Source organism: Solea solea, chromosome 21, assembly GCF_958295425.1.
Source record: "Solea solea chromosome 21, fSolSol10.1, whole genome shotgun sequence".
In the NCBI taxonomy this organism is placed as follows: Eukaryota; Metazoa; Chordata; class Actinopteri; order Pleuronectiformes; family Soleidae; genus Solea; species Solea solea.
In genome coordinates this window covers 8,654,865-8,674,396 of record NC_081154.1, presented here as the reverse complement: position 1 = coordinate 8,674,396, position 19,532 = coordinate 8,654,865, and the positions used below count along the sequence as shown (strand labels likewise).

Genomic DNA, 19,532 nt, shown 5'->3' with positions numbered 1-19,532 from the left:
CCCTCTGCTGCTGAAAAATATATGAGCGCTGCAGGTTGGGGGGGGATGGAGGAGTACCACGCTGCAAAGCTGACTTGCTATAAAGATTAGCGATTTGAGGATGTGATCAAAGTTTCCTCGCTTCAAATGGCGAGACAGCCATTTTCTAAAAGCCTGTCGGTGTCTCTTTCTTTGTCTGTTCTTAACATAATCCTATTCAATAATGGGGACAAACGACAGGAGGTGATATTTGCATCTGTGCGAGGTGAACCGAGGAAAGAAGGGATGAAATGGTCACAAAACAGATAAAAACAAAGTAGGAGACCAGTGATGTTTAGATTCCAGCAATAGGTCGATATGTCTCAAAGACCCGGGGCTCCTCCTCCTCCTCCTCCTCCTCCTCTCCTCACACAGTTCTGACCAGGTGCTGCTACTTCATTTCAATAGAAAAACAAACAAAAAGGAAACTAGTGTCCATACATTAATATTTTAGTTTGTGGGACCACACTGAAATCAAGAGGGAAATAAGAGAGAAAAAACATGTGCATTTGTGTGTGTGTGTTTCAGCCTTTACGAAGATTTACCAAAGGCTTTTCTCCACACATTATGAACATGTTGTTGTCAGCCACAGCAGGAGCACATGTGAGCTTTTACAGTTCATTTACAGTTGAATTGATTTAAATAATCAGTATTTTCAAACGAATAGAGAAAGCATTAATGCTCATACGTCAGTCGATGGTCGAAGGGTTTGCTCTTAATTTAGACAGAGTGGAGGATGCTACAGGGAATAAAAACAATAACAATAATGATAAAACGATCTCTCCTGAGATGAATACACCAATGTGGGCTTTTTCGGAAACATTTGGGGTATAATTAAGTGAGTTCATCAATAAATCAGAACCTTCATATCAAAACGATGATGTAATGAAGTCTGACACAATTATTTCACAATTGCCTGATCAGAATATTCACCTTCATGTCATCGTTAAATGGCACAAACAGAGATTCAGTGCCACTAAAGTATTTTAACTTATACTATTCAATCACCTGAGCATTAAGATAAAAAAAGTGAAGAGAGGATGTGTTTTTGTCTTCTCCCACACATTCACCCTCTCGACTTTATGGATATGCATTTTAACACCAGTCCTGACACAGCACATCTTCCTTTCACTGTCACACACTCCCACCGCCCCTCGCCGCCTCTGTCTCACATGGCCGCACTGCTCATCTCACGTGCTTAAGTGTGCTGCGTTCACACTACAGAGGAAATGGAAAGACACACGCCAAGCACGGTGTCAATCACACAGGAAATACTCCTGGAGGGTGGAAGTGTAATGACTGTCCACAGGCTCACGTCAGGGCTGATTTTTGAGTGCAGTGCTATCACTAGCATTGCTGCACAGTTGTACATGATTTACTAATGTTCCAGCTCCAGAGAGAGACAATGAAGATGTTCTTAGAAGAAGATTTTTTCGATTATCTATTTGAAGAATGATACAGAAGTTTTTACTCAAAATTAAAAAAAAAGAAAAAAAAAGGCTTAATATTTCTATATATTACATAATTTAGTTTGGACATAAAATTAGTGAAACAGCTGCAGATTATTTCTGCATTAGGAGGCTTTCTTATCCTTTTTTTTTTTTTTTAGCTGACTTTTAATCAATTACAATTTCACTTTCATGCTGAAAAAATGCATCTAAAACTTTTTTATTCTCAAAAGCATATAAATGGCTTATGTATGGACTCTTAATGTGCTTTCCTGGGTGTTTCATTGTGTGTTTTTATCGCTCTTACCATGTAGCACTCAAAATGTAGTCGTTTTAAATGTGTGATATAAATAAAATGCTTTATTATCTCACTCGGTGGTTATTGCGTTACACAACACAAAACTATAGGAAAAAAGACATTTTATAATCTAGGTCCAATGCAGAACGGAAAACCTTTTGGAAATAATTACATTTATTTTAGAATCGACTGAGAATAACTAAGATAACTGAGAATCTTAACAATTGAGGTACAGAACAGTAGAGCAGGTCCAGGTAAGGACATCTCCTTTTATATCAGCTTGCTGCCTCCCCTCTCCCTGTGTATCTCCACGTCTCAGCTGTTATCTTTTCTACTTGCTGCAGACAAAAGAGCTGTACTCACAACAGGAGAGCTTAACAAGTAGGCCATTAAATAGACTAGCAGAGGGGAAATGCACTGGCAGCAAAAATGGTATTGATTAAAATGTGTATGGAGGGGGTAAAAAAAAAAAAAGAAATAAAAAAGAAAGGCAGAACAAAAAGGGGGGTGGGGGGGCGGGTCTGTTCTTAGTATACATAGAGAAGTGGAGTTCAGAGGTGAAGCTGCCAAAGTGAGTCTTACATCAAAGCAAAGCAGTCCACACACAGTTGCTGAGCATCAGTCCTGCTCCAGGGCTTTGCACAAGCCAGACAAAGAGAGTGGTGATAAACTGTGCCAAAGTGGCCACTGGTTTACATTGTAAACCAATTTTCCATCACTGCCGTATATACAGTATCAGTGATACATTTGCCTTTATTAATGTGATTAACTCAATTAAGGCTCCACTTGAAGTGTGGCAACACATGAACAGTAAAAACAGGTTCAAATCAGGCCTCCGTGTTAATATTCCCAGATAGTACTTCTCTTTCTTTGTGCACAGTAAGCGAGATGTGGGAATGCTGCAGTGAAGAAACAGAGTTGCTGACTACAAGTGTCTCCAATAACAGAAATGTATGTTCATATAAACATCAATCTTCATTATGTGAAGGTGCACTATTAAATTACACTTTAATAGTGACAATTAAATCATTCATCACAATTATTACCAGCTGATAACCGGTGGATGGTATGACATGTTGTCCTTACAACTCTTTGCAAGGACAGAAAATGGAGTGGGCTACAACATGTGCGTTGACCACATGGCATCTGGAGATACACTCTCCCCCATTTCCCTAGGGTGAGCGGGTGAGTGACGGCTATCAATAACCACCACTTGTGCAAGCTGTTGTGTTCCGAGACGCCTTGGTTAAAGAAAAGACAGCCTCGTCACCTCTACATCACCCTGTTTAAGTGAGCAGCGGGACACGAAACAGGACCGGAAATGTACCGTGCAAACACGCTCGTCTCTGGGGGACGCTGCAGTCGCAGCACAGATGGTGGAAATGGTCCCACACTGGCGAGTCACAAAAGCCAAACAGCGGGAGGGTTACACAAGTGTGTAGGTCAACCCACTGCTGAATCCTACCATTGTTCTTCTCTCTATACCATGAAACTACCGAGTCAAACGTTACTCAGTGATCAGTCGGACCTTCTAACCATGTCAAGCATGAGTAAGGGTTGGCTTGAAAACACGTCGTGTAACTTAATAAGCTGGCACACAGTGAGTCAAACGCATAAGACAAAGACAGGCAGCCTCAATTAGTTGCTCATTACCGAAGGGAGACCACTCACTTTTCTAGTGTCTGCGCCTCCAATTCTGTTCATTAAAGCCAATCAATGTGTCAATCAAAGGATCATCTATTCTCTTCTGCTGACATGCTGCTTCTGTGGTGGGAAGGTTTGAAGATGCAGAATCAATCAGTTTCACTGTGGTTTTAAGGATAAAGTCTTAAAAGTGAAACCTCTACACAAATGACTTCTATTATTTTCACTTTATTGACATACAGTCTATTTTATAATTATTAAAAAGGAATATGTATAGCTTCATGAGACGTCTGAGCAGACTGAAGAATTTGAAGTCCTTTATGCTTCTGAACTGCTCTGTGCTTACCTGACACACATGTTTTACCATTTGTTGGATCTACATAATGAGCTGATATATGCCTATCGTAGGTCAGTGAGGTTCATTTACTCTGGGACATTAGAAGGAAGGACAAAGGCAAAGGCGGACATTAAAGGACATGGGAGGCTGCAGAAGTTGGTTTTGCAGCACAAGATGAACGAGAGGTGCATTGACTAAAGTGATGTGAAGAAGATGAAGTATGGGTTTGAAGAAAGGTGAAGGGACGGGGGAGGGCAGGGACACGGAAAATAAAGCTTGATGAAAAAACATAAGGTGGGGCAGATTAATGGCAGGTGGGAAATGAAGAAAGGAGGCGGGGACGGGAGCTGAATGAAGGATGGGCAGGAGAACGAAGGAGCAGGGGCAGGGAGAAAAGGAAAGGCATAAGGGTGAAGGAGGGCGGAGAGAGTGGTATAAGGCCAATCATATGTGGTCTGACAATGGGAGATGGTATGCCGCTGTTGCTGGGTGGAACCTGTATGTTTGGAGGTTGGGGGTGGGGACTGTGGGGCAAATGTAGAGGTCAATGATGAGATGGAGTCTATGCTATAGCAAGGCTCAAACTGAAGCATCTTAACTGTACGGCACTTAACTGATACTTTTATCCACAGTGACAGAAAGATGCTATATTATTGTAAGTGCTGTGTGTGTGTGTGTGTGTGTGTGTGTGTGTATATATACATATATATGTTTATATATGTATATATATATGTATGTATATGTATATATATGTATATATATACATATATGTATATATATACACATATATATATATGTATGTATGTATATATATATACATACATACATACATACATATATATACACATATATGTATATAAACATATATACATATACATATATACATATACATATATATACATACATATATACATATGGTAATATATATATACATACACATATGTATATATTACCATGGGAATACAGAGGCAGTCTCTTTGCAAGTAAGTGGCCAAGCAGCAGCTAACAGATGACCTTATATATAAGGCTTATATACCAGACTTTGCATGTGTGTGTGTGTGTGTGTATATGGAGATAAAGTAACATAGGCAAGGTTGAGAGGACAAGGGATGGTGATTAAATTGGACAATGGATGTTGAAGATGGAGCTGCTGGGCAGGAGTAAAAAAATAAATAAAAAGAGGAAAACCACAGAGAAGGAGATTATGGATATTGTTAAGGAGGACATGAGGACAGTTGGTATCACAGAAGAGGACACAAGGGATAGGGCAAGATGGAGGCAGATGATCTGCTGTGGTGACCCTCTAAATTGGAGAAGCCGACAGAAGATGCATACTGTAGATAAATCCTACAAAAAAGATGAGGTCTTAAATTAATGGTGTGACAGCAGGAGGCAAATTTGGAGGGAGCCTTTCAAGCAAATTGCACTTGCTATGTGTTTGTGATTGGTGTTCAAAAACAGAAGCTAATTAACAGCAGGGGACAGTGTTTAAATGTATTTTTGTACAGTACAGCCATTCGGAGCAGAAAGCTTTGATAAACACAATTTAAAAAAGCAGTTTCTGAATGAAATATAAATGCTAATGATGAAGTGACAGCATTCCTAATACACTTCAGAGGCAGAGGCATTTCCACGCAAACTGTGTAAACTTTAGATACAAACAACTCTTATCTCTGCCCATTAGACAGCATTTTAATGAGGCTTAAATGTTCTTTTTTTCTGAGTATTGGATCTGTCAACGGGTCAAAGCTAAATTAGAAGGCTTCATTGTGAAAAGTGCTGTGAAAAGAGCTGTTTTTTTTTTAGCTCTATCAGTGAAATGTCTTGAAATGAAAATGGAGAAATAATGTTCATCAAAATGTCTTCGATCCTAAAGTGATGTCTTCACACGGCTTGGTTTGGTCCATGGATTGTCAAATTAATTCAGTAAAACAACTGATCCAGTGCTTTTGTTGACTCCTCATGTCATTTTATCCCCAATTCACGAAGCGTTCTTTATCCCTGACACATTCACATGGACGCATTTTTGTGCCAGTGTTTGACATTAGAAAAATGTATTGTGCCTCATTCCCACTGGTCAAAAATCCCATTTAATCCTAAATTTAAATGGGGTTTTGACCAGTATGAATACGTTTAATCGGAATTCACACTTCAGTCAAATTACCCGCCAATGCACGGAGGCTTTTATTGGCTTTGAATCCAAATGATATTAATGAGAACATGAGACCTGGGTGAGCTAATCCTTCTTCGTCTGCTTAATTTTTGGAAGCGATCAAATTCTGCCATCAGTTCCAGTTTAACACTAAAATGCCCATTCATAATCAGGAAATTAGCGTAGCTATGAATCTTTTAGGGAACATTGTTTCACTAAAAATTGTGGTAAAAGTTACAAATAACAACTTTAACATGCTCAACACCAGAATGCAGACCAACCACAGGCAATGGGAATGGTAAATGTTTGTTTTTGGTCAGTTTACCTGACTTTAGTGCAAAAGAGGCTTTAGTAAGATCGAATTAACATACACTGCAAAGTGTGTTTGTCCTTGGTGAAGCACATGGTGACAGAAAGATTGCTCGGTATTAAAGGTCTCTGCAGAAGAAAAGTAGGTCAGAGTAACTCATATTCACACACATTCCTTCAAATCAAACAAAAATCCTGGACACATACTACACATTTTCACTTAAACAGTCAGAAAAAAAGAGTTGAATATTGCAGTCATAAACACAGACATGCAGACACACACACACACACACACAAATTGGCCTGGCCACTTGGCATCTATAACTCCATCCACAACCAGCCTCCTCCCTCAGGCTGCAGCACCGTGCCAATGAGACAAGCCGGCCTCCACACTGTCCCACATAACAAGGACTCCAAGTGTGCGTCTAAGACTCATTTATGTGTGCAGGAGAATTTGGGAACTTGGGACTTGGAGAATTGGAAGTTATACAACAACAATGCACACAGATTATCCTTCAAGACCCTTTGGCGACCAAAAGGGAGGCAGCGTCTAATTCTTCTTCTTAAACAATTGTCTCAACTACTGCGAATCAAACAATACTTTTTTGATACATAAGAGGCAAAACCTTAAAATGTGGAATGTTGTGTAAACACATGTAGCTGTAGAAGACATTTGCATACAGAAAAAAACTTTACAACTTGATGAATATTTTAGGATGTTTATAATAAATACTATGATGAATCATAAAAAAACCCCCACATTTTTTAACTGTCTGTTAAGCTCTTTCTCTCTGACACACATTTCCATCCCTCTCCTGTTTTTCCTGCTCTCTACTGCATTGTTTTGTTAGCATGTAGCTCTGTCTCTATTCCTCTGTCTGTGGTCTGGGGCGAGATGTGCCATTATTATCTCCAGCCAACAGGGTTATTAATGGATGGCATATGTATCAGACATGCATGGATCCAGTGGTTGCCATGGGAACTGCATCCGCAGCACCACAGAGAGGAGAGAGAGGAGAAGAGAGAGGGAGGGAGGAGGATGGAGAGAAGTGGAATGTGAAGTGAAAAACAGGTGGGGGAGGGGGAGGAATAGCAGTGGGACGGGTGATGGATGGAGAAAAAAGGGAATAGAGATGGAGGGATGGAGGGAAAGAGGAGTAGAAAGAAGCCCACTCCTATCAAGTCTGAAATATTTGATTCAGCAGAAAGGGGTGACCTTGGTGAGGGAGACAAAGGCAGCTCGGCTTTCCCTCTCTCTGTTTTTGTCATCACTTCTCTCTGCCACCCTCCCCGTCATCGCCTTTTTGTCTCACTGTTATAAATAATGTTAGCTCCATCTCCAGATGAACAAAAAAATGCACTTTGACACATTTATCTTTATCACATCTTTATTCTTAAACACGTATTAGCCTCTGCAACTAAAACACTCAACAAATCGGATCCTTTCCGTGAAAGAAAGATAAATGATGTGCTGCAAATCACATGCTCTTTACATTAGTGCAATTACATTTTTTTTTTATCTTTTACTGCCATTCTGTTCATCTCACTCATCTTTTTAACAGGTATGGGCACCAGCCCTCACATCCTGCTCCTTTGTTTCTGCGTAATTACTTTATGGTCAAGCCCTAGACTGTGGATGCGGTCTTCCACTTAACTGGTTAAAGCTAACCAGGAGGTACAAATATACTAAACAGCCACCTGGGGGAAACTCCTGACATGATTTACAACGTCAGTAAAGATTTTCATGAGGAGTCGATGGTCTCAGTTGGTAGTTTCAGCTCTCAGTTTTGTAAATGATGTTAATTATGTTCCCATTTAAGAAAAATAGACAATTAGCGATCACATGAGTGGACCCCAGTTTGATTGACAGCTGCTATTGCCCAAGATAGGTGCCTGGTTGTAGGTGATGTATCTAAATTCTGGATTAAAACCTCATCTAAGTCAAATAGTGAATCTTGACGAGTTCAGATTCTTATAGGTGACTTCTTGACTATAGTTGCCACTTTCATAGGTTCATACACCTAAACGTGTCACTGTGGAGAAACACAACTGTTGGAGCTATTAATTTATTGTTAGTATTTAGTGCTGTTTAGTTTAGTATTTTGTTTAGTGAGTATTTAGTTTTGGTTATTCTTAATTATCTTTAATCAATTTATTTGATTTAATTATAATTACCTTTTTATTAGTATTCTAGTTTATTATTTGTGTTTTAGTTTCATTTGGGCACGTTATAGTGGGACCTGAGGCTACATAGGTAGGCTGTCGGTAAGGGACCAGCATGCATCTGGGTGGAATGATGGTTTTTTACCGCTGAGCGGGAGAAGCATGGGACTTTCTTTTTTTCTTTGTTTGCTTGCACTTTTGGTGAAATAAACCACCTTTTTGTTGACTTTGGATATTTGTTTGGACCTCATGTTTTCTCCGATGCGCGTACACCACAACCCATGGTGCATCAGTGGCCTTTTGAATGGGATCATTTGAAGTTTGATTTGATTTTGATTTGTTTGACAAACGGCTACTAGAACAACGGTTTCAAACGACACAAATGAGTAAACTTCACTGACGCCGACATGTCTCATGGCCATGTATCACTATTGCAGACTAACGTGATTCTGGATAGGTCATCTGAACCAGGAACAGACAAGCCGATCAATACGACAGATCTCATACTCCACATCTTTTTACTCCTCCCATCTCCCCGTTTTTTTCCAGACTTTTTCTCCCACAATCCTTCATTTTTTCATCCTGTTTTTTGTTCACCGACCAAGGACTCCGCGCTCCCACAAATCCAATCCGCTTGGCAGCGACAGAGACATGGGGCTAAATGTTTTGGGTCCTCAGAGAAGAGGGCAGGAGTAAGGGCATAAACAGTGTACCACAGATCGATAAAAGACTGTGCACTGCACACTAATGCTGACTCATGGCGTAGGATGGGAAAGGGGGGAGGAGAAGGGGAAAGAGAGGAAGAATGAGAGTGAGTGGGAGGTAAAAGGACAAGTGGTGGTGGTGAAGGTTGGAAGAGAGAAAGAAAGAGAAATTATGAATGGACATAGCCCTGTTTGAAGACAGATATGAGGGTGGTAAATGTGTACACATCTATCTCTGAGATGGATCTGGACAGTTTAGGTTGGGCTGAGGAGGAAGGGAGAGAAACTAAGACAAATGTCACGCTGACATCAATTCTTAACCTCGAGAATAAACCATCGGCGGCTGTGACAAATGAGTATTTTCTTTATCGATTAATCCATTAATCCAGAGTTTCCCCAAAACACTGGCGACGGAAAATCTTCACAGACCCGCAGTTTTGATTCAGACAGATTTATCTACGCAACAGTTAGTCATGGATTCCCACTAAACTTCTTCCGACGCAGCCCATATATTAAATAATTTGCAATATAAAGAGAAAAGTAGCAAAATGGAAGATGTATTTGTATATCTTCCATTTAAATTCTGAACATATAATAACTGAGTTTAGTCTCGTTGTATGAAAAGGATTTGCACAGTAAGACTGTTCTTTATAAAAATGTGTCCCCATTAAATGTTACGTTTATCTGCTTGTTAAAGCGTCATCCGTCTTATTTTGATACAACAAAAGTCAGAGAGGACATCGGCCGAGGGCTAATAACTTCCTGTCAATGACTCCCATCACACACATCCACCCACATACAAGCAATCAGTCACTGTGGACACTGTCAGCAGTGGTAGGTAGCAGTCGGTGGAGCCAAAGTCAAGCTGTTGCTACAGAAACAATCCACAGAGCTTTTCTAAGAAAAACCAATTCCAGCTGCTTACACAACGCCCGAAATTACAATGACAGGAAGACAGCGGAGATTATGAGATCTTGGGATTTATAGCTGTCATAGGACGGCTCAGAGAAAAAGACTAAACACATTTTGCACAGCGGCATGATCTAAACACATTTATACAGTAGAACAAGCATTTTATTATTATTACTAGATGGAGTAGAAGGAGTTTGCCATCTGAGAATTGAGGATGTGGTGGGACATTTCCACATTTAACTATTCAGATCTCAATGGGAAAGGTGTGATGTAGCAAAGACTGCAGCAAAAGAACTAGTAAGAAGAATTACTATGAGCAAAGTAAGACAAATGAATGAGAAGACATTTAAAAAAAAAAAAAAAAGATAAACGATGAAGTAAAACTATGTTGCCTATTCAACTCATAACAACTCCTCCAACCTCTGGTTGCCCTCTGGGCATCATTCAGCCAGTCTACTGTAGCATGGGTAAAACATCTTGCTTCAGGGCACAGCAGATTCCTCTTCATCTGAAATCACAGCTTCCATTTCTATTTCATTCACGGTTTGGTCGTTAACAGAGAAACTAAAGCCAGGTGAACCAGCTACAAAACACTATGCACCCACACATTCATGTCATACTGATGGGTATAATGACAGGTCATAGTCTATTCTTCTTCTACTACTACTTATTATTATGATATATTCATTTGTATTTAAGAGCTAAAATAAGTAACTTGGCATGTTGGAGGGATTTTAATGTGAAATATGTATGCAGTGATAAGTCAGCAGTTGAAAAAATGGAATAAAAAGGTGGAAGAAGTCATTAAATATTAGTGAATGAAACCAGGAACATTAGTCAGTCAATGCATTATTGAAACATGACTCTTGCACTGATGGATCTATTTGAGCTGCATGATTTCTTTACCTTTATTTCATCAATGGGTCGTTATGCAGAAAGCAACCACAGTGAATTAAACCGAAAATCAGTTAAAGCATACATAAAATAATCTAGGTACATTTAGAATACAAGCCCATGTCTAAAACAAGTCTATTTCAAATCAAGCCAGGTTTCCTCATCTCTTGGTTGGAGAATTTTTTTTTGGTTATCAATTAGAGAGGGTGGAATACTGTGATCGCCTGAACGGTCCACTAGGTTTTACAGAGAGTGTTTCTGAGACAGATGCAGGGTGCAGAGTGTCAGCACAACTCGTCTAAATATAGGCCAGAGCAGAAGCACATCCTTAAATATTTCATCGCTGCCTTCTCCCCAGAAATGAAGAAGCATGAAACCAGGGGATAAAAAGAGACGGGGAGACTAGGCGCGACAGAAAAAGATGAGTAGGTGGAAGGGGGGATGTTCGGGGGGTGGGGGGGTAGACTGAGAGCAGTACAAAGAAGTAGCCAAAAATAGAATGCAAAAAGAGAGAGAGCGGGGAAACGAAAGATGAGGAGTGAAGGGGAAGGAGTGCTGAAAGCATGGAAATCTAATCCCTCCTCATTTATGGGTAAAATAAGAATAAAGTACGTCTCTAGACAAGTGGTGTGTCATGGCTGATAAGAGGGTGATCTTGTTATGAATGAGTTGCTGAGAATCCCTTTGCTTTGTGGCAAATCTAAGTGGTATTGATACATTTCTACTTGATATTACTTAAATTACTATTTAAACCGTATCAAAAATCTAATTCAAAATGACGCGCAAAAAAACCCCAAAAAACTGATTAATGCTGAACACATTGTTAAAACTGTTAAAAACAAATATGGCACATGGACATTTAAATAGCCAGACACAGACATGACAGGAAGAGGTTTTAATAACAGTCTGCTTCTGCCTCGCTGTCCACTTTCAAGTGGATAAAGCGCTGCTGCTGTAAGCTGCCTTGCTGACTATTGTGCATATTGTGCACTGTGCAGCATGTTGAAGGAGAGATAAAGGTTAAAGCCGTGTACAGGGAGTGGCGATATACTGGGACACTGCATGCAAAAGATCATACGCTGTGGAGATACTTAGCCACAATCGCAGTCACACGCACACCTCCTCATAGGAATTCCTCCTTATGCAGAAATGCGAGTAAACAAACAGGCATATTTGCACATGCACCATGTGCCCTTTGTCCTGTCGGTGGTTTTACAATGATGGATGAGTCGGCATGCGAAGCACATGGCGGGTCATTACGTGAGGCCCAGCGGAGGCCTTTCATAGCTCGACACCTACAGAGAAGTGAGCTCCACAATGAAAGAGATACCATCACAGATTGGCAATGATGGAGCACACGCACACACACACACACACACACACACACACACACACACACACACACACACGGGTTCAAGGAGCTATCCTTTTAAGGACAATGCACTGACTTAGATTCATTTAACAGGCCACTTCACCCAAAAAATACAGTTTTTTACTCATTTCCCGAGCTAAATGTGTTATTCGATCATCAGACAGTAGATCTGAGATACATGTCTCATTCCCACAACAACAGAGGACGCTGGAATTGAGAAAAAATAAATAAAATTGACAAAGTCGATGTCATAGTCACTTCCTTCAAAGAAAATAAAAGCCCTACACTGCCCTACTTACTGTGTCTCAGTCAAGTTTTATAGTAAAAGATCTAAAGAAAATCAATCCGAGTCTGTAATAGAATGTAAATTAGACAAACACAGAAGCATCATAATGATTTTAAGTTGATTCTTCATTTAAACCAAGTGGGAAAAAAGTGGGTGACAAAGCATTAGGTTCTGCTTCATTAGAACCAGGTTTTGGTCTCCATGAGGACTACTGGTCCTCACAAGGTCAGTGTTTAAGCCAGAAAAGGTTCTGAAGAGGTAACAAATACGAGACAACAAAAACACACACACACATACACCAATATGAGAGCCATGCCCATCTGTCAGCGTGCACACACTCTCTCTGTCTCCGTCTCTCACCCACATACACAGTCACACACACATTGTGCAGGAGTCTGTTCAAACACCAGTCAAATTAAATAAAAACATGCTTCATCAATGGGCCAAAAAATAAGAATGATCCGATTTGAGTGACAGTACCGCTGTACCATTGAATTGTTCCTGGTCACAGTGACCTTTGACCTTGGCCATGGCAGGTACATGATTGTTCCTCATGTAATAAAAGATTCATTATTAGTCCTAATAAGTCAGTGCCACAAAATCTGAGGTCACAGTGACCCTCACCGCTGACATCAGGATTTAAAAATAAAGTCCTATTTTTGTGTATGTTACAAGTGGGTAACAGTATGTTTCTGCTTAATCTGAAAGAAGTTCCTGAAATATCACTATTATTTAACCAAAGTCACATGGCCAAATTGAATATTTGTACTAAAGATATTGTGTTCACAAAAGTGTGATGGACAAAAGAAAATGTTTTTCAACATAAACATTCTATAACTCTTTGACTGGTAGTTTAGCAACAGTAGTCTGTTACACGACAACTCTTTCTGTTATATAATACAGCTCTCTGTGAATCAGAGGAACATTTTGACTGCCCTTATCAAACCTCACCTAATGTTAAGTGGGACAGACAAGAAATCCACATGCAGTGAGTGTAACCTTATACCGTATTGTGATCACCCAAAAAACGAACACATAATATGTGCTGTTTGCCTATTCTTGAATGTCTTAAAGTGACAAATAAGGATGCATATGCTCCAGAAGTGAATTCAAGGTGTCATGGTGACTTCATTTAAGCATCTATACCAGTGTGTTCCTCTGCTTTGGAGGGTGGAAACAAAAACTAACTCTCGCCTTCACTGTCCTGTCCTGAAGAGAGCGCTCAGCACAGCTTAACTGACCACTGCGGTTTAAATGAGGACAGCTGTGTCTGTGCCCGATAATCCTCCAGCCTCATACAGGTCATACAGAGGTGAGCACCTCACATATAGGCCAAAAGTATTTGATCTGATATTGTGTCATTTGAAGTCTGTTTTGTCATTTTAATACAAAGAAATACAGCAGGGAGTCAAATCAAATGCAAGTGCAATATTTCCAGCACATTGGCTTATCAGCTTCAATAAGGAGGCTTTAAGGGTCACCCCTACAAGAATTCAACAATGTAATGTCATCACCACACACACACACACACAAAACAAAAGTAAAAAAAACTGCAATTTCCATGAGATTAGTTTCCTTGGATTTGGTTAATCTGGGGGGAAAAAATCTCATAACGTTCTGATTGAAGGGTGCCCCTGAAAAATCTCCATTTGAAGGACGAGCTACCACTAAAATTCAACAAGAATCCTAGTGATCAAAACAACCTTATTTTATTTTTTTCAAGCTAATCATTGGCCACACATTTGTCTGAGTCGTGTGCAACAGAAGGTGAGTGGGAATTTGTGGGTATTTTTTTTTTGGTGCTGGGCTCTGGTCTAACAATCACCTGTGTGTGTGTGTGAAGCATTCAGAGGTCACCTGGTAATTACAGTGAGAGAAAATAGCCTTGGCCACATGAGATTCTGCTCGCACATTGATTATACGCCACCCACCACCACCTCAAGTAAATTCTCAACCTGTGGGAAACACTGCCTATTAATGGAGAGTGATTTTTTGTGTGCATAGTAATTAGAAGAGGCTGAAACCTTTGCCATGGTCTCAGCCACAGGTCATTTCTCAAACAAACTTTGAAACTGGCCGATAAACGAGTTTCCCACTGATTGCCCCACTGCTTACCTCTTGAAGTGGCTGAGCAAGGTGCCGACCAGCTCCCCAATGCGGCTCTCATTGGCAGGGACCATACCCTTCAAGCACACGACCAGATCCCTGCTGTCCTTGGTGTGGAACACAACCAGCTGGTCCTTCCCAGGGGACACGCTCATTCCCGTCACCTGTGACAGAGCCATGAAAGAGAGGACACATACAATTTAACACATATAAACATGTGCTTACTGTGGAAACTGCAGAGAAACAGAAACATGCACGCGGGCAGGAAAAACGCATGGAGAAATCTATTATAGCACCAATGCAGCATTTACACACACACACACAGCTGCACACATGCTTATCAGGGAGTTTGAATCTACACACAGCCCAAAGGACATGAATTCCCCGGGGCGACTGCACCACACTACAAATCATCATCCCTCACATCCAAAGGAAGGAGAGGACCAGAGGAATGTGGTGTGGTTCAGCAAATCTCTTCATTCAATAGGAAAAGAAAAACATATAATAACATTTATATGTAGAAATACATATTATCCATTAAAACTGTTCTGTGTATCTTAGAAGATGAAGCATTGATGCCACAACCACCCAAACAATAACCATGCTACTGGTTTCCTCAAAGAGATTTTTTTTACAAATGCTTATTTTCTCAAAAAGACAGAGTGACACAACAGAAAAGGCACAGCTGTGAATGACAGTCATAATAGGCACAGTAAAATGATATTAGATTTTCTATTCTACAAGATCTTCATGATCCATTATTTATTACCTACTTCAATTGATTTCACAAATACAGAGGGAGGGATTGTTCCACAAAAACTCAGCAAAAGCAACCACATAAATGAATGAACACATAAATCATCTGGGGGCTATAGATGTGTCGGATTTCTCCTCCCAGTTCTGTGCTCAAATAAACTGTATTGATCAGGACCTCAAAAGGACTAGGGATGCAAGATTATATTGGCGTTAAAATGTATTACCGTCTATATCTGCAAACACACCAAGATCTGACATTATGACTCATGACCAACAGGAGAAATAGGCTGCTACGTCCTTGACTTCTACACTGGCTCCCTCTACAACTAGTATTTAACTTTACATTTATTTATTTTGCTCAATTAAGAATGTATATCTACCTCTGATGCGACATGTGTAGGCAAAATATTATGTTAATTTCACTACTGAACTGTACTGTGTTGCATTTGCATTTCAATACTAAACATGTGCTATAATGCTATTAAAGAATCAGCTGTTTATCACAGATTTTCGTATTCCCGTAGAAGCCTCTGCATTAAAACCACTAGAAGCTCAACTGTTCTCTATGGGACGACACAGAATAGATTTTTTTCACCGCGGTGAGCTCGACGGTGATTTGTGAAATGCGGCAAAAACGTCACTTCCAGGGAAGCTCAACTTCTCTGGGAGTCAATGAAGCAGTGGGCGGGGTGCGGACACTGGGCTTCTGCGCGACGAGTGGAGGAACTTGCAGTTCAGAAACAAATACGACAGCGGAGCCTTTTCTGTCTTAGTCCTGTGTGGATTTTGCGAGGGGAAGTCTGAAGTCTGTGTGTTATTTGCTCTGCATTATAGCCCATTTTAGTTTGTACATTTTGGTTTTACATAATAATCGCGTTTCCTTGTTGTGGTTGCTCACTTGCAGAATTTATCAATAACTGGGCCTGAAAAGAGCTTCCACTGTTTGAAAGACCAGCAACAACCACTGGAATATCGATACTGGGTATCGGCCCAAGCACTTCCGATATATCAATTGAAAGCAGAGCGGCTTCAAAACAGAGAAAACAGGAACAAACCAATATTCTCACATAGTATTCTGTCTTATACTATCCTATAATGTCTCTACATTCCCCCCTTGTGTTGCGATATGTCTCTGTGATCTGAGCTCAGGCGTTTGAGTGTGAAGGAAACAGCCATGGGGCAGTCAGCCACATGCATTAATATCCACTCACCAACACTGCGACGCTGAGACTCTGTTGGTGGAGATGAACGGGGACAGTCTGTCACCGGCGGCTACACATCTAGCTAGTTTACTTAGCTCCAGCGTGACGCCCGTGACTTCAGAAACAAACACTACAAATAATCATCACCATGAATAAGAGCCTTGAGCAATACCTCTCTGTCTCGCAATCCAAGCGCAGTTAATTGCGCAAAACCAGTTACATTTACATTTTTATTAAAGGCTTAACTGATTGGAACGAGAGACTGTGTTCTAATGAATCGGCTAATGACACGTTTTGATTTGTTTCCTTGTTGCGTTTGCTTTTGTCTTAAGTCGCTCAATCAGTTTTACCCCAAGTATGAAATCCATTAGAGGCATTTATCTACCCGGCCATCTGCTCACTCGTTTGTCACTGCAATCTGTGGCAAATGTGAACAAAATAACAACAAAAAACCTGAGGATCTTCAAACATTTCATTACTGCGATGAGAATGATAAAGAGGGAGGGCTAAATTGTGCAATGATTTGTGAGTTCATTTGTGCTAATTCAAGGCCCCAGACTGCATGCAACTAAATATCAAATGTGAGGTGTGTTGTGCAATGAATTCCTGATTTATTACAGTGATATTGGTCGTTGCTGATCCTGTTCCCTTATTCCTGCTTCTTATATTTATGATTTTCTACTTTATCCTAGACTGTTGATGAGAAATTTGATCAAGTATTGACTATTGTGTATTATTCTGCATCTTTTCGGCACTACAGTATTAGTGAGAGACAACTTGGACCACGGTGGTTTCTGTCACGCGCTCTCTGGTCTGAATTCACTGGTTGTCATGAGGACATAATTTAAACTCCCGGTTTATTCTTATGGGAGCGTCTTATTGGTTATATAACACATCCCAACAGTCCTGTAATGATATGAGGGGTGAGGAAAGCAGCACGAGCACACACTGGAGGCTCAGTGATCAAATGACTCTAATATAATCAGCTTAGCTGTGCAGCCCTTCATGTTGTGAGGCTGTGAGTGCACTGCAGCGGACATTTAAAAAATAGTCATCTTAAATGATCAGTTTAGCAAAAACAATTTAGTCAAATCCTCATTTAGATCTCATGTATTAATAGATTTGAATTATTTGAGAAATTATTCCAGAAAGCAGCCACTTTTTTGTTCATAAAACATAAGTGTTCACTATAACGTCTATATGGACACACTGGAGCTTGGTGGTGTTTGGAGGGATCAATATGTAGAAAAACAAACAAACAAACAAACAAGGCGAGAAAAAAATGCACAGCGAACAAAAGCCGCAGGGATCACAAATAAGCTTTGCCAGAAGAAAAAAAATGGAAGGAGAAGAGGAGACCGATTTGTGCACATGCCTGAACGACACCAGACATCAGCTGATCTGCCCTGCTGCTCGGTATCCATGACAACGCTGTCTCCTGGGAAGTTGGCATGACAACGACGGGAAGAGAGAAGCGGCAGCAGAGAGGGAAAGATGGGGAAAGACAACAGTAAGATAGGGAGAGGTGTGTGTATGGGGGGGGGGGGGGGGGAGTCAGAAATAGAGTGAAAAAGATGGAAACTGAAAGGTGAACAGAGACGGTGAAAAGCTGTGAGATGACTCACTTCAGATCAGATATTTATTGAACAGTGTTTGCTTTATTCTGGGAGAAATGTGGCGCAATGATCTCACTTTTGCGGCGCAGGCATTAAATGGCGCATAAATCCTTTGGCAGACGGCTGTTGGCTCCTCACTAAAGCACTCTCCATCTATCAGCGGGGCCATTCTCTTCTGCTGCCCTGCAGGAGCGGCACTAAGTACACGGTGTAGGACAGCCAAGAGCATTCTGCGGTGTTAGCCCATCGGTGCTAATCAACAACCAGCTAACTGCTCTCCCCTCTGTTTGACCTTTTCTGATCAATATAGCTCCATGTCACGCTGCTGTGACTCTCAGTCTAAATCCCCATCGCTGGCTCATCCTCCTCCTCCTCCTCCTCCTCACCCTGTTTTCTTTCTGCTACTCCTCCTGACTTTTATCTTGACCAATCTACTGTCCAATGCCGTTTAAATAAGCCTAATATTATGGATTCAACGGAGCAGTAGCAATGATCCGCCACAAATTATGACCAATTAATAATTTACTTTTTTACACAAATACAATTTTTAGCTGAGGCAAACTCACAAGTGTAAGGGTGTTTGTAGAAAAGGAAACAGCTTCATCATGAGACAACAGGAGCACAAAGGAAGGAAAAAAGAGATGAAGTCTGTTTTTTTAAGGGGAACAAAGATATGGGATTCTTTATAAAAAAGTCACAAGTGTATCAGTGTTTCAGTCTTGGGCTCACGGCTGGCGACTGTGAATCTACTGTGCAAATCCTCCTCAAACCAAAATCATTCAGTCCCTAAACATTTGACTTTGTTGTGCTTCTTAACAACAGCATGACTGTGGATGTGGGACTGAGTCATCATAAAATAGCATGTGTGTGTGTGTGTGAGTATTCATAGTAACACGGGAACATGTCAGTGCACGAGTGTGACTCACTGATGTGTTTTCGTTTTGTTTTTGGACCTTTAATGAAGCTCTTTGGCTCAAAGGGAATTTAATTATTTAAGGCTGTTGATACATAAACAACACTTGTCGCTAGATTTACAGTTTGTTTTTGGCTTTGGAAAAAACAAAAAGTAGAATATTTAATTCTGTTAAAATTTTTAATAAGTTATGTGTATATTATAGTGCTCTTGCTCTCTCGCTCTGATGGCTCCCCGTGTGGCTTGGGTGTGAGAAGGAGCCTCATGAATCAAGTCAAGAGTTTGTGTGACACCCTGAATGACCATTAAACTACAAAACCCCTTAACTTCTGCTCTCGTTTTCTTTCTCTCTCTCTGCCACCATCTGTCTAAACTCCCATCTCCACATTCTACTTCCAGATG

The 19,532-nt window shown here is 40.5% G+C and overlaps 1 protein-coding gene across 1 annotated transcript in view; it reads right to left on the bottom strand.

Annotated features, from left to right (window-relative positions):
- myo1d (myosin 1D) overlaps positions 1-19,532 on the bottom strand; it is a 75,370-nt gene that overhangs the window by 7,112 nt on the left and 48,726 nt on the right. Inside the window, exon 21 of the mRNA XM_058620743.1 lies at positions 14,653-14,807. Coding sequence (XP_058476726.1) covers positions 14,653-14,807 — 155 coding nt within the window. The remainder of the gene's footprint in view (positions 1-14,652; positions 14,808-19,532) is intronic.